Source organism: Schistocerca serialis, chromosome 8 (assembly GCF_023864345.2).
Source record: "Schistocerca serialis cubense isolate TAMUIC-IGC-003099 chromosome 8, iqSchSeri2.2, whole genome shotgun sequence".
Classification (NCBI taxonomy): domain Eukaryota; kingdom Metazoa; phylum Arthropoda; class Insecta; order Orthoptera; family Acrididae; genus Schistocerca; species Schistocerca serialis.
Window position 1 is genome coordinate 103,126,486 of NC_064645.1, and position 16,627 is coordinate 103,143,112.

At 40.2% G+C, this 16,627-nt stretch overlaps 1 protein-coding gene across 1 annotated transcript in view; it reads left to right on the forward strand.

Moving 5' to 3' along the window:
* The window catches only part of LOC126416853 (THO complex subunit 5 homolog), a 241,140-nt gene that overhangs the window by 118,978 nt on the left and 105,535 nt on the right, over nt 1-16,627 (forward strand). The window contains exon 7 of the mRNA XM_050084736.1: nt 3,400-3,506. Within this exon, the coding sequence (XP_049940693.1) occupies nt 3,400-3,506 (107 nt within the window). The remainder of the gene's footprint in view (nt 1-3,399; nt 3,507-16,627) is intronic.

Genomic DNA, 16,627 nt, shown 5'->3' on the forward strand with positions numbered 1-16,627 from the left:
TACAACAACAAAACACAGTGTTCATACAAGCGTCTGCCTACAAAAGTGTGTCAAAGGCTTTAGGAAGAATATGCAGTGCTTCCTAACAACAAATTGCCTCTGATGAGCGTGACATGACAGCTATTTACATTTGATTCATTTGAGCAGTTGCGGGCGGGCTCTTGCGCATGCACAGTTGAGTCGCCTGTGAGTAGTACATTCTCCCGCTTCTGGCTACAGACGTGTGGCTGCGCGCCACTATCTAATTGCTCCGGTTTGGAAACATTGTAGATCCAGGGCTGATGCATAGAGCAGTCTTGAGTTGTAGTGGGGAGGTGGGTATTCTCCACGTGACCTGTGTTTACGTGTAGTGATTTTGCTGTTTCCTCTTCATTTATTGCTCTCACATTAAATGAAAACAAAAATCGGATTTCTGTGGCCGGGAGCTAACAGATGAATTAAAATACGTTCGCATAGTTACGGAAGGCTAAAATATGTTACTAGTTTCACCTTTCTGACAGTCAAGCGTTAATCACATTGAGAACAATGAAGTTATTTTTGTCGGTTTGCTAAAGAGATTTGGCTTTTATTAATATTTTGCGCTGAGGCAGTCAATTTATTTGATACCAAATGTTTAATTTCACACTGTTGGCTAGTTTCAACTGTTCGCTTCATTTCAAGTGCACAGTTTCCATCTTCTGGCTCGTATGGCATTATGCCATAATAAAGAACCAAACACGAGATAATACAGTACTGGTACTCGATAAAATTTACATCCGAATCTGGACATACGATTGTGCACTTTAAACCGAATTATGCATTTTAGTATAGTTCACGAAATTCCGATGCTTCTGAAGTATCCTTTGATGTCTTGTTTCTTTTATGACATAATGCAAGATCTTTTAATGTTTTACACGTACGAACGTGCGGGCTTCCTGCATCACCGTAGCTGCGCAGGCGCAGTGATGCCTGTTATCTGGCGCTCTCTGGCAACTGCTGAAACGAACCAATTTCTAGCAGGTCACGGAAAAATATTACGAATGGTGGTTTGAAAAGTGTTACTTTCAAAGTAAATTTCCTTTTACGCAAGATGAACTATGTGCGAGAATGTACGACGAATTTCTTAAATCACAAAGCGTTTGACTCTCATCTAAAAATCAACTGTTTGAGGATGACCATGTAGAAGAATTTCGAGCCCAGAAGATCAGACCTTTACATTGTTATTAAAAATTTTACTGGCACATTTGTGTGATGTATCTTAAAGTGTAACACGCGCAAAATGATTAGCATTATATGTGGAAGCTTAGCTTCTCTTGTAGCTTATTAATCTTAGAGACCAATATTATTTGTGAAAGCTTTGTTTTTCTTCTAGCAAAACTATGTATGTTAATTTAAACCATTAACTTTTCTTTTTGTGTGTCTGTGCTACTTAAGAGTGATCTTGCTATTGGTTGACTACCCTACGTGTCCTGTTCTGTCATCAGCTGCCGAGGTCACGTGACATGAGCTATGACTGGCTTACAAAAGCGCGTCGCAATCTCGATTTCATTGCTTCGGAAAGTAACATGCAGTGTTTGGTGGAATTCGAATTTATACCTCCGTAAAATGAAGAAATGCAGCCTACATGTTGCTGCACATCAAAGATCTTTCCAAAACGTGTTTTTTTTTCCCCCTGGGTTTCGTTTCCTAAAGTGCCGGCAAAGTGCTGTAGAAAACCATAAACATTCTAACGATTGATAAGTTTTACAGTGCCGGGAAAAGTATACTGTCATTTAACACGGAAAATGTGTATTTTCACCCGGGAGAAAGAGTGTTTTCAACCGGGAAATCCGGGAAAAATCCGGGAATTTTTTTTCCTTGTCCACGTATACACCCTGTCTGCATTCTCCATACAGATCAAAGCTGCATTGGCTGATACACAAAACAAATTTTTAATGAGATCCAACTACAGTGAATAACAAAAGGGATTAGAGTATCCTGTACAAGAAAGTGGGGATTGTATCAAAACTTATGACAAAATCAAAAAGCATCCACAGCATCTCACTGTAGACAGTAAAGTAAATATTCAGTGTTAAAATGTGTGCTCAACCACCTATTTACTTGTAAAATTGTTTACTATCATGAATGCTACACATTATGGATAAAATCAGAACACCTAAGAACATGACTTATGCCAATAAGATATGTAACTCACATAACGAAATCAATGAATAATGGGGTACAGAGTGGTCAACGTCAGACAAGCTAAAGCAGGAGTCACATATTAAATCACTAAAGTAGGAAAATTATGTCAGTGAGTTTACAGGAAAGTGAAAACTCAGTAATGATAATTTCTTATTAACTGTGGGTAAGCTGAATCAAAATTTTCTTACCAGACATGTCTATAAAAGAATTGCAGGAGATGGATTCTTTAGAAATAGTAGAGATATTGCACTTCATTACCTAGGTCAAAGGAAAAATTTGATTAATTTTTGTTGATTTTTTTTCTTTTTAAAGCATAGAGTTGTGTCATAAAGTGACTTCATCATAAACTAAAACATTATCAGAACACGCATAATTGGAATCAACAGAAGAATTTTTGGCATAAGCAAAGATGTTATTGAAGTAGGAATATGAAAACACCTTTTTATTGCATGGGAATTATGTATCCATTAGTTTATATTTCTTTTCTCTCTTTTCCTGAAAGCATCAAATGTAGCTTTTTCTGATGTGCATTGTACATCTTGGTGAAGTAGCAAACAGTACCTCACCAACATCTTCAAAATTTGCAGTCACCTTTTCCTCACCAACGTCTTCCAAATTTTCAGGGAAATTAATCAAGATGAATGTTAAGAAAAGCAACTCTTAAGGTTCATTAAACAGGTTAGTTTCTTGAAGAATTTCTGGCATATTGGCTACGACAGAAATATAAAGTGGGTTCTTTCTCCTGTTTGAGAATGTAACAACCACCGCCTTGAACGATACCTAAGCCTGTCACTCATTACCACTCATTTTTTGTTCAAAGCTGGATTAGAACACCGTTTTTTGAATGTCAGATCCAACTAACACATCTTCTTTCAGATGTACTTCTCTGTATTTGGTTGTTTCTTTCACAGACTTTTCCATTACTCCCATATTAACATGTAAAAGTGCTAATTTCTAAAGAATTTGAGAGTTTAAAGCTTCAAATGTTGTGTTGCCCAATGTTCATGCTCCCTTAGATAAGTGGTGAAGTAGATCTCTTTTAACTTATGCTTCTTGGGATTACTGTTTTTTCACATCTTATGCTTGGAGTTATCTTGTTTATTTTCCATTCCCTGTATAGGGTATTCCCATTAGTATACTTGACCAAAAGTCAGCTCTTTTTACCATAGATACCAGGTACTGAGCTTATCATGGCAAACAGTTGAAGTTATGTAGTATATCAATTTTTATTTCCAGATCCATTAATGACAGTAGCAGTCAATGGAGATGAGGAAGAGGCAAGGTCACTGAAGCAGTCGTTGGCAGAATCTGAAACACTGGAAGAGTCAGACTCAGATCAGGAGGTAGGTTGTAGAAGTACATTACTGATCCATCTTGCAGGGGGGCCATTTTGTCAGGTACACCCAAAGTAAGATGTTAAAAGTGAGTAGACCATTCCATGCAGAGTGCTGGCTGCTGTCCAGTTTATCACTGCTATTGTGAAGCATGAAACAATGGAACACAAAGTAAACCGTAATTTATTGCTACATAAACTAGAAATGTTCATAGTCTTCACTTTCTTTCTGTGCTAATAATTGTTACTGTTACTTAACAGTAGTACATATTCAGCATGTTTGTTTTCTTTAAATGTTTGACCCTTTTGTGTGTGTGTGTGTGTGTGTGTGTGTGTGTGTGTGTGTGTGTGTGTGTGTGTGTGTGTGTGTGTTTTTAAAGGCATATGTGTTGGATTTGTAGAAGTTTTTGCATAAAAGAGAAAACTTGAGACACAGGCAATTAAATTCAATCACTTTCTACAGTTCACACTGATTCATTTCAGTCAGTTGAAATTGTACCATGAAATAGCACTTGTGTTTAGTATTTGTTCTCTGCCAATCTTAACACTTCAGTAATATTTTATTCAGTAGTGTTCCAGAAGCCACTGGTTAGTACTCATTTTCAGGTCTGTCAAACGAGTGCTATTTCTGTGTGTCACATCAACATCTAAAGGTGTGTGAAGCAGAGAGGATAATTACAGTCACTTCATTGAGTGAGTCTGCCTCCATAGATCAGTGGTCAGCATGTCTGGCTGCAATGTGGAGGATCTGGTTTCGATTTCCAGTATTAACAGGAATTTTTCCCTCGTGGGAGGACTGGAATAGGGTGCAGTCAGCCTCGCATGGCAATTGAGGTACTGTGTGATTGAGAAATGACGGCTGCAGGGTCAAGAAAGCCAACAATAACTGAGAGAGTGGTGCCAACCCCAAGCCCCTCCATACTACATCTAAATGACGCCAGTGACAGATGACATAGCGGTTGATCAGTGCTTATTGGCCCATCTGGGACAGAATGCGGAGCTTTTATTGAGTGAGGGATGCAGGCTCATTCTCTTTCCAATCCTGTCCTCTTTGACAGTCCATGCATAGCATGGTGTTGCTTCACCAGCTCCCTGCGTAGCATGGTGTTGCTTCACCAGCTCCCTGCATCACTCCCTCCAAAATCAGCATAGAAAAAAGAATCATGAACTGTATTCAGGAAGGCTTTACTATAATGTAGATTCACCAGGAACATCACCTGGTTCGGATTCCACATTAAGCAATAGGTCCCCTTTTCCCAGTAGATCACTGGAGTAGGTTATGGACATGAAATCACCAAAGTGGCATCCATTTGAGAGACTTTCAACAGACTGTTGAGCCAGATGAAATTATAATAATAGTAATAATTATTATTATTGAACAATGATTCTGCTATGAAAATGGCTGTTCATCTAACTGTCTTCATTTCCGTGATACTTTGTCGGCACCATATGTGCTATATAGTAGATTGTACTAAAGTAATGCTTTTAAAACTAGTGATTTATAGTGGAATAACTGTATTTTGATGTTAGGATAGCCCTAAACCTGAGGGAAGGAAATCATCATCATTTAAGACTGATTATGCCTTTCAGCGTTCAGTCTGGAGCATAGTCCCCCTTATAAAATTCCTCCATGATCCCCTATTCAGTGCTAACATTGGTGCCTCTTCTGATGTTAAGCCTAAAACTTCAAAATCATTGTTAACCGAATCCAGGTACCTTCTCCTCAGTCTACCCCAACTCCTCCAACCCTCTACTGCTGAACCCATGAGTCTCTTGGGTAACCTTGCTTCTCCCATTCATGTAACATGACCCCACCATCTAAGCCTGTTCGCCCTGACTGCTACATCTATAGATTTCATTCCCAGTTTTTCTTTGATTTCTTCATTGTCTTCATTCATCTTGCCATTGTTCCCATCTACTAGTACCTGCAATCATCCTCAACCTTATTGATAAGGTAACCTGAATCCACCCAGCTTTCGCTCCCGTACAACAAAGTTGGTTGAAAGATTGAACGGTGCACAGGTAACTTAGTGTTGGTACTGACTCCCTTCTTGCAGAAGAGAGTAGATTGTGACTGAGTGCTCACTGCATTAGCTTTGCTACACCTTGCTTCCATTTCTTTCACTATGTTGCCATCCTGTGAGAATACGCATCCTAAGTACTTGAAACCGGCCACCTGTTCTACCTTTGTTCCTCCTATTTGGCACTCAATCCGTTTATATCTGGAAAATACTGGAAAAAAAGATTGTTACTGAGAAATTCTCTGTGATTTTTGTTGAAAACGCTAGTTAATCCAAGACAAACAAATTTCTTAGATAGCCACACTCATTTTATTTTAAAAAATGCATTTGTGTAGGGGAATGAAGCGGGTAGCAAGCATGCACCCAGCTATTTTTTAAACTTCAAATTTTAAATAGGGACAGCATTCAAACCTGAATACAATGATCTAAGGAATAACATGTCAATACCTCCTAAGCATCTACACCTACCTATGTATTACACAAGCCACGATATAGTGCATGCTGGAGGGTACCTTGTACCACCACTAGTCATTTTGTTTCCTGTGCCATTAGCAAATGGATTGAGGAAAAAATGACTGTCTATATGCCTTCCTAAGAGTCCTAATTTCTCCTGTCTTATCTTCTTGGTCCTTAAACGAAGTGTACTTTAGTTACAGGAGAATCGTTTTGCAGCCAGCTTCAAAAGCTGCTTCCATATTTTCTCTGTAGTGTTTCATAAAAATAACATCATCTGCCCGCCACAGGTCCCCATTTGAGTTCATCTGGCATACCTGCAGTACTTACATGTTGATTTAACCTACCAGTAACAAATGTAGCAGCACACCTCTGAAGGGCTTTGGTGTCTTATTTTAATCAATCCTGGTGGGGATCCAAATACTTGAGCAGTAAAAAAGACTCGGGTATACTACCAGGAACAATATAATAAAGGCAAGCTGAAACATAATTCCGAACAAACAAAAACAGCCAATGAAAAAAGGATATCAGAAATATGCAAAGTTGTGGTGAAAAATATAGAGAGAATCAAACCTCAATTTAAATTAAGAATGAACTGTTATTTCGAACAAAACAAAAACACTTTTAAAATTTTAAGTAGTTAACCATGTTGTCGTATATGAATGTGTAATTTAAAAAAGCACTTCATGGAAGGAGGTAATACACAATTTCTCAGCAGCACCATTATCATACACTGTAAAATGTAATAACTCTACTCATAATTGCAGTGGAATCATAATTTGTATTTCTCCCTACACAACCAGGTGCAAGTGCATTGTAAACAATAATGGAAACATTTTGACACACAAAACAATTTATTAAGGATCCTAATATTCATATTCTCACAGAAAAATATGTTGCTGTCAACCTCTGCTAATTAATTCATTGATGTTTTGTGAATAAAACCATCTAGATCAAATGCTAAAAATCTTTATTTATTATGATGTTTCAACTACTGCTATCATCAGATATCAAAGAGCATAGAATGTATTAAAAAAGATTCTTGTTGTAACTCCTAACATAAAAAAAAACACGAGACGACACATACGGAATAGGTACATTTAACATTCTCAAAGGACAATAGTTCACAATGGTTACAGTGTGCAGTGTAGCCATGTGGCAAGACACGTACAGTACAGTTCTAGCTAGTGTAGTGAATAGCACGAGGAACAAGAGCAGATCGAGAGCAATTGCCATGCAGTGATCACATATGCAGATGGTGTGTCACTGGCAGGCACCTGTGCAGCTGTCATGACTGTGGTGTCATATGTGCCAATCTGCGATGATGGACAATTTAGGAGACGGGTGCCCGACATCTAGGTGGTAGTCCTGTGAGTTACCACATCCCTTCTTCCATGGGGATGCAGCGAGCAGCATCTTCTTGAGTTGAACCCTGCCCAGCCAGGCGCCCAGGCTGTGCTCCGAACCAGGCCAATGTCTTTTCAGGAACAATGGACAGCCCCTCCGATTTTACCAGCTCCAATTTGGTGTTGACAGGAGCATATGCCCAGAAGGTCCCTATTCGATGGCTTCAATGCTCGTAGCGGAGGCCACAACTTGTCTATGTCAGGTCCTGGCACAGAAGGTGGCTCCAGTAGTGCGGTTGGGGCTGGTACCGCAGCCTGATCTTCTTCCAGCATGCGGTCCTTTTTGGACGGCCTATAAACTGAGAGGGATGAGGGTATGGCCAGTATTGGTGAATGGGGCTGAGAACCACAGGCACTAACAGCTCAGGAACAGGAAAGGATATGGCTGAGGGTCTGGCGCAAGAGAAACTGTAGGTGGCGTTGCCACAATGTGTGTCTGCCAGAGGGGCTGGAAGCAGGAGTAGCCAGGTTTCCCACCATAGACAGAGTTGGTTTTGATCTCGTCACCATCCAGTCACCCGCAGCATACCTGCTGCTGCCGGACGACCTCCGGATTCCATTTGTTCTGGCGTACAAATCCCTGTGCTTATACGTGGGTACCCCGCCAAAAGTGTGGAGACGGTGCTGTGGATGGCATCCACTGGCATTGGTGGTGTGAGATAGAGGAGTGTGCGGGGCTGACAACCGCGGAGGTGCTCCATTGGACTCTCTTGCTGTGGTGACCTGTAGGAACTCAAAAAAAGTGTTAGCACCTCATCCATAGGAACGTCACCAAATCTTTCTTCATGTATGTTTTAAAAGTTTGCAGGAGTCTTTTAGCTTCAACATTTGACTGGGAGTGGAAAGGTGGAAACGGGAGGTGTTGAATGCTAATTCTGTGGCAGATCTCACTGAAAACCTAGAAGTGACATTGTTATCCAGTGTCTGACACCAGCGTGAGCAGAAGTGCTTCAGTAGTGAAAATTCTCTGTACTCACGGATCAACTGTTGACCACATACAGAAATTTGGAGTATGCATCGAGAGCAGTTAGGCAGAGCCAGGTAGTATCCAGGAAGAGGCTCATGAAGTCGACATGAATCTACTCCAATGCTGATGACAATTGACAACAAGATGTTCAGCCTGCTGGTCTATGCCTGACCAGTACATATGGTGCCGGGTGAGCAGTTTAGTTCATGAGACACAATTGTGGCCTTGGTCCAAGAGCCATAAGATTAATGGGCACAGAGCTTGCGGCATGACTACGTGGTGAGGCAGCTGATCCATGATTTGCAGGATAACTCCATCCACCAGGAGTAGCTGGTGGTGGCGGTGGAAATAATACCCCAATGGTTTGGATTCCCGACTAGGAAATCAGTCTGGCTGGTACTGTTGCACGTACCACCATACCTGTTGCAAGGTGGTGTCTTTCGCCATGGCCGTTGCTCTGTGATGGGAAAAGCGTACACTAGCTGTTAAGCCTCTTTGTCTAACTGGAAGCACAAGATCATGTCTTGGTCGAATCCCAGGTCAGGGCCCATTTTGGTACAGGGTATCCACGTTGGCATGTTGAGTGGTAGAGGCAGAAGTGTGTCCTGTATGGGAAAACATGGAATTCCTTCAGTGAAGAGGCGATTACAAATACTTCTTATGTGCGGCATTGAGTGCCTTTGGTGCAAATGCAATAGATGTTCATAGCCATCCACATCTGTATGTGCTAGGACTGTCTCCATGCCCCCATTCAGAGGCGTATGCCACCACCACTAGCTGGTTGCTCAGTTGAAATATGTGAAACAATGTACAAATAGCAGAGCCTGCCTGAAGGTCTTGAACACCTGTTCACATGACTTCAACAATGTGAAAGGCATGCCCTTCTTCCACAGGTTGTTCGGCAAATGTGCAATCAATGCCATGCCAGGGATAAATTTTCCCTAATATTGTATTTTTACCATTAAATTTTTGGGGCGAGGAAGTGCGATGACAGCTTCAACAGTTCCGTGTTGCCTTAATACTTTAATGAGAGGTGATGTGCTCCAGGTGTTCCACCAACAGTTGAAAAAGCTAGATTTTTCAAGATTGCATTTGAGGCCTGCAGACTGGAGGCTGTGGAACAACTGCTGCAATTTTCCTAAGTGTTCTTCTGTTGTGAGCAGGCCCCATTACCACAATGTTGTCAAGATAATTTATGGTGCCCAGAACGAACTGCAGCAGTTGCTTGAGGAACGTTTGAAATATTTCTGGTGCACTGGCCACCCCAAAAACTAAATATTTCAAATGATATAATCCGTTTGGCGTGTTGAGTACAGGAACTTTCTGTGATTCCTTATCCAGGGATAGTTACAAGCAAGCTTTGGAGAGATCAACCTTCAAAAAATACATATCTCCCACAAGTGAGAGAAAAGCTTGTCTAGTTCCAGAATATAATACATAGCAATATCTGACTGGGAATTGACCATAAGTTTAAAGTTTCCAAGCAGGCGCATTTTCTCTGATGGTTTTTTCACAGTAATCACCCACTTGTAGGCACAGGTTCATTGACATCCAGGCCGTCTATCTTATTATTGACAGCTTCCTGCAGTGCGAGGGTCAGGGGTAATGCACGCAAGAAGTGATGATGTGCCGATTTCTGTAATGTAATGTGCTGTGTAAAGTTCTTCACTTTTCCTATACTCTCAGAGAAAATGTCAGAGTACTCCTTACTGGGGTTTCCAATTCCCGAAACAGGACGTGTTCCGAGATCGCGTGGACCAAGTCAAGTCCTTGATGACAAATCCGAAAGCTGAAGAAGCATCTAGCCATACAAATTGTCTGTATCCTTGCTGTGAACCACAGGAGAGGTAAGGTGTCATATGACATTTTTGTATAGCATTGCATTTGTGAGTTCTCCTGTGAGTGGAATGTGTTATATGCCACCAAGCAGCAAGCAGTGTATTGAAGGGGCAGTGCTCCCTGCTGCAGAAAGATTCGAGAGTTTAACTGGGACCTAGAGACACCGATGTCAACCTGTAACTGAATTTGTGTATTGCGCAGATTGAGCTTGAGGAACAGTTTCTTAGGTGGCATCACTGTGGTGTGAGACTTCAACAAATTCTCATTAATGTGTATTAGTTCCTGCCTGGGTGAGAATTTTTTGTCTGAAGCACGGCAGACAGACATGAATTATCCTTCCTTCTGCCATGCCTCACACTGTGCTCACCTGTCATAGCAGTCTTCAATGACAGGTTTTCAAGAACATCCGGGGGTGACTGAAATAAGTGCCTGTCCAGGCAGGGATGGGGGGGAGGGGGGGGGGAGGCACAATACTTGATTCCTTCTGTACAAAATGGAGCCAGAATGAGATATTTGCCCTCCACTGTTGGTGCATTTGCTGTGTTAGCAAAGTTGGATTCTTCTCCTGGGACTTACACAACAGTCACCACCTGTCTCCAGAAGTCTAATAGTTTCCTGCTGAGGCCCTGCAGTTCAGCCATCCACACCCTGTGTAACTGATTAGGCTGTTTATGACACTGACATGGCCATTGCAGTGAAAGTAGGTGGTTTACAGAGTGCACATCTCATCAAAGGTCAGGTGTGCCGGTTCTGTGAGAGTGACCAGTTTGCACAAAATCTGTCATATACAGGAAAAGTTTTTTTTCCTATGGCTGGATCCGTTACCTGAAATGTGGCCAGGTGCTGCTGGAGGTACTTCTTGTGTGCTTCCCATTCTTCCGTTGTCTCATCATAAGGTGGCAATGATGGTGCGTTTGTTGCCGACTGCCAGGAGATCAATGTGGACAGCAAGGCTTCCAAATGTTTCTGTCCCTCTTAACTCCTATTGCAGAAATTGCTGTAGCACATATTCCATCAACGCGCTTGGTAAGAGAGCCTGTTGCACAGGGTCCTTGGTTACGTAATAAAAAATGCCCATAATCATCACCAATTATATTGTGTGTCACAACATAAAAATCAAACAATGGAAAATTCAGGATGGGATGAAACAATATGATGAAAAGGATAGTTGGTACTCACCATATACAGAGATCCTGAGTTGCAGAAAGGTACAACAAAAAGACTGTCGGAAAGTTAGCTTTTGACCAACAAGGCCTTGGTGAAAATAGATAGCGCGCGCCCACACACACACACACACACACATACACACCATAGTCTCTGGCAGTCTTGCTCCAGCTGCTAGAGACAGTGGTCATATGTGTGTGAGCTGCATGTGCGCGTGCGCGCGCGCTCGTGTGTGTGTGTGTGTGTGTGTGTGTGTGTGTGTGTGTGTGTGTGTGTGTGTGTGTGGCCAAAAGATAACTTTCTGATAATCTTTTTGTTGTGGCTTTCTGTAACTAAGTTCTCCTCTATATGGTGAGTAGCAACTCTCCTTTTCATTACATTGTTACAACATAAAAATCATGAGACAATACCCCCCAGAACAAGTTACTTAAGTATCTCACAGGACAGTAACTCACAGTGGATACAGTGTATGGCAAAGCCACATGGCAAGCAGATGCAGTACCATTCCAGCTTGCGTAGTGAATAGTGCAATGAATGAGAGCAGACTGAGAGCGATCATTAGGCAGCTATCACAACCATAGAAGACATGTGGCAGGTGGTACTGGTAGGTACCTGTGGAGACATCGTGCATAGTTGCTCAGCTGCAGTACCTGCCCTTGTTGGTCACACTCTGCAATAGTGGAATCAGAGGGACTGTCACGTCATATGGGCTATCCATGCAACAGCAACAACATCAGAGACATCAGCTTGTGCCCAACGTCTAGGTTGTATCCCAGTGGTCAGTATTAAAACTATGCTTACAGCCAAAAATCCATTATAAATAAAGAAAATTTTATAAGCAATCTAGACGATTTTAGTCACAAAATATTCAGTAGTATCACAGACTCATTCAGGAAACTAATTTCCTGTATTAACTCTCACAATACCATGGGGGGAAGGGGGAGGGTGGTACTTTATGCCCATCTTTTGAAAAAATTGTAATCTTGTCAGTTAAGTTTTATTTTAAAATTTTGAAAAACATTTATTGCTTTTAATGAATTATTCTACCAGATTCATTATAGGTTTTAAATTTTTCAGTTAAACTTAACTGAAAAATGTAAGTTTCAGTAGTAGGTGTAACTTTCCACCCACAAATGTCGTATTCAGTATTTCCAGGTACAGGAACTCGCCTTTTGTGGTAGTCATAAAGTCGGTAGTACGCATAGGCTAGTTGAAAGTGTGTTTATATTGCTGAGAGTATGCAAAAAGTTATTTTTAGGCTCTGTGCTGTACTTACGCATCAGTACCTCTTTAAAAAGTATGTTGTTAATATAATTCAGTGACTGTCAATTTCTTCTTCTTCTTCAAAATTTTAGCGGCACATTTTGACAGTTCAGTGCAATACTGTTGTAACTAGCATTTCCTATTCTTTGTAATATAACAAAGTGAAAGTTCCAGTATTTCCCAGAAATCATTCTGGGAACATACACTTGTGAATGTTGCTTAGAATGTCCTGTTGTTCCATTGTTATTAAGTACTTTATAGCAAAAAATCTTCCAGAAGTTATTTTGGAAATGTAATTATCATAAAGTTATTGATGTCTGACTAACTTACTATCATACTTCACTGAAATTGTACTACATCAGCATGTAGCTACAAATGTGAATATCTTTATTCCATAAATTGTGTTGACAGTAATGATGCCTGTATGACATTTCTTATTTCCAAAGCTTTCTAGCACGTGAATATGATAATATGTCAGCACAACATAATAACAACAAAATAATTCCAAGGGAAAGACTGTATGTTAAAATTAATATTGAAATTAAAATAGTTGTAACACTTCATTCTTCTTCTTTTTCTTCTATATTATGAGACTCTCCATGCTTCAGATTCTTGTAGAATCCTTGGTAACCTGTTGGAACAATATTCTTCTGGCAGAGGGGCATCAAATTAGAAACTTTTTCCGCAGTAATGATGGATATGCATATGGCAGGTCTTACACAACATGTTCTACACTTGTTCTGTGACCTCGAAACTTGTGCATTAAACCAATGATATTGCAGTCTTAAGTCATTTCCATATGCAAATGACATCATCCATGGTTCTCTTTTCCTCACCATTATTACTGTGATATCAAACCATCTTATCCTTTCTCCACTTTCAGCTTTAGTCCATCATTGGGCCTTCGATGAAGCCCCTTGAAATCAAAGAAATCCTTCTATGACAGCTCATGTGTGTCATACCTTTTTCCATTTTGCTTGGGTGGGGCTGCTAGAGTGTATCACTGCTGTGCTACACAAATATCCATGCCCTCTTTTTGCTCTCTCAATAACACTGTGCTCGCTCTCCCCTTCATTCTGGGTATGCCCCTTCTCAAGAAACTTTTGGGTGCTCAAATCAATTTTTAGGGTACTCACACTGTACAGATATATGGAAAATGTATCTGCTTCCTCTGTGTCTGATTCCCTTGGCCACATCAAGCACATTGTATACCTATGTGGTATATCGTAAGATTGTATGTGCTCAGCTTTCTTTTGTAATAGAGCAAGGATACTTCACAGTGTGGAGTGTTGAGTTCCTATTGTAAATCAAAACAAGCAGTCAAAAGTGTAATGCCAATTTTCACCTTCAGCTTGTCAGCATCTTTTTCTGCAGCCTTTTTCTGCTCGAGACATGTCTTTGTTTTTCAGATGTCTTTGTGTTTTTTCCTCCAAAGTAGTCTTGTTTTCTGGTTCAACGTTCTTGTAGACCTCACACTCCTCACATGTATTCCTTTTAGATTCGAAAAACTCAAGATGTATTCTGTATTGAAAACTTTTTCATACATCCAAGCCAATGCATATTCCTTCCCATCCTGTTGGCACTTCCGAATGTCCATTCTGTACCCCTTTCGAACACTGAGGGTGCTATCGAGATATTGCATGAATTATCCTTTCTAATGTAGAGTGATATTACTTTATCGAGAATCTATATGAATCTATATGATTTCTTATCCCTTCTATAATATCATGTGATGTTCGCTGATGATTAGTGTGCTTGCCACATTTGCTCTTACTCACTAAACCTTCTGGACTAGTTTTCCCTAAAATTGTTTACACCCACCGATCGGTAATACCAAATGAGCGCAAAAAATAGTTTTGCATACCTTTACTACTTGATTTTTAAGAATAAATCTATATTATAATATGCAAGTACAAATTCTTCTTCTTGGAATTTTCATGATCTGGTTGTTCAGCTGTACTTTCTAAGTACAGACAGGACTGTCTGTATTTAAAAAATGTGTCAAACAATTTTTGTCTTTGATCTAATGATATTTTACCTTTATAGTTGCACCTTGCAGCTATTCCAAGACCTGGACCCATCAGCTTTTCCTACACTTCTTTTCCTCTTGAATTAATATATACTTTTCCTTCTGATAAACTTCTTTGCTAATGTTTCACCTCCATTTCCACTCCTCTCATTTGTTCAGCAAAACTAAATTATAAAAGAAGTTTCGATCAAAGGCCATGCAAGCTGCTGAAGATATGAGTGCAAAAGGATCGTAACAGCAGTTGCAGTGGTATTACACTGAAAATATACAGAGTCTGTAGTTACAACATTCAGATATCATCTTTGTATGATGGATCAGTATATGGAACGGAGCACTGGTGATGTCATTTCACAGACGAAATATTGGCGTGGACAATGAAGTGGCATTGTAACTTCATTTTCTGCCAAAGTTTAGTCATGCTAGTATTGTTCTGACCAATCAGTTTGTGTCTGATAAATCTTACAGAGTAACACACACAAAAATGACCAAGCTTCAATGTTGGTTTTTCATATTTATATTAGTATTACAAATTATGCAACAACGATGGCAGAAAGTATGATTTATGAGCAGTTTCGTGCATAATTGGTTTTTCCATGGAAAAATCAAAGTTTTTGATGGAACTTGTATTCACCCAGCTAACCCATGAATTGTTTGATGCACAGCAGTGAAATTTATAATCATGCTTGCTTCTGTTGGTGTAATGTAAGCTGTGCTTTTAGGGTCCTGCCTCACCACACCCTCAGAAAAAAAAAACAGCAAAAAATTTTTAACAACCAATGGTATACGTGAGAGCTTAGTTTTTCTTGTAGTTATGTAGTACTGTATTAATTTAAACCATTAATTTTTCCTATTTGTGGGTTCATGTTACTAAAGAGTGATGTTATAATGTAACTGGATTGATAAAATCTATTCACCAAGTGGCGGCAGGAGAACACGCACACAAAAAGATTAAAGCTTTTGGGGCCAGTGTCCCCTTCTTCCAGCATAAGAGTTGAAGGGTGAAGGAAAAGGACTAGAGAGTTTTAGGAAAAGGGATACAGTTCGGAAAAGTCACCCAGAACCCCAGGTCAGGGGAGACTTACCGTACGGGATGAGAAGGAAATGTCGCTGTTGTCTGACTACATGACATGTCCTACGCTCTGAATATCCGCTGCCTATGGCAGGCAAGATCACATGACATGAGATATGATTGGCTGACAAAAGTGCATTGTGCAATGCAATCTCATTTTCAGCGCTTCAGAAGCTACTGTGCTGTATTTGGTGCAGTTCGTATTTGTACTTTCACAGTATGAAGATATACAGTGTACATGTTGCCATGCCTACAAAACGCATTCCATTTTGCAAGGGTTTCATTTCCTAGAGTGATGGAAAGTTGTACACTGGAGTATAAAACCTTTCCATTCAAATGATTAATAGGTTTTACAGCTCAGGCGGAAAGTATAGTGTCACTGAACACGTGGAGTATAGTGTATTTTCATGTGGGAAAGAGTTATTTGTAACCGGAAAATTGGAGATTTTTTCTTGGCCACATATACACCCTGAAAAAAATTTAGAAAAGGAGTGAAAATATAAACAAATAACCGTCATATGAACTTTTGCCCTTAGAGAAAATAAATTGTTTGATTACAATTAACATGAACCATAATGAATTTAATATAGTGGCCAACTACTCTACTCCCTTCTGTACACATCCTTCACACAAACAATATCAACACCAGAATAACTCAGAATTTCATGCAAAATACTTCCCAATGATTGTGATTGCAAACGGTTAAAACTTGGTCATGCACCTGCTGCTCATTTTGATCTATATCCGTGCTCAGTACCAAAATGCCTCTAGTGACAATAAGTACAGGCACTTGGCAAACTAAATGCAAAACATGAGTATGATGTACTTTGGTAACACGTTCGGCAGACTACATTTTATGAAAGTGGGTGATCTCACCCAAGGTTGAAGGGCATGTGGAAAAGGCAGCTAAGTAGGTGGCA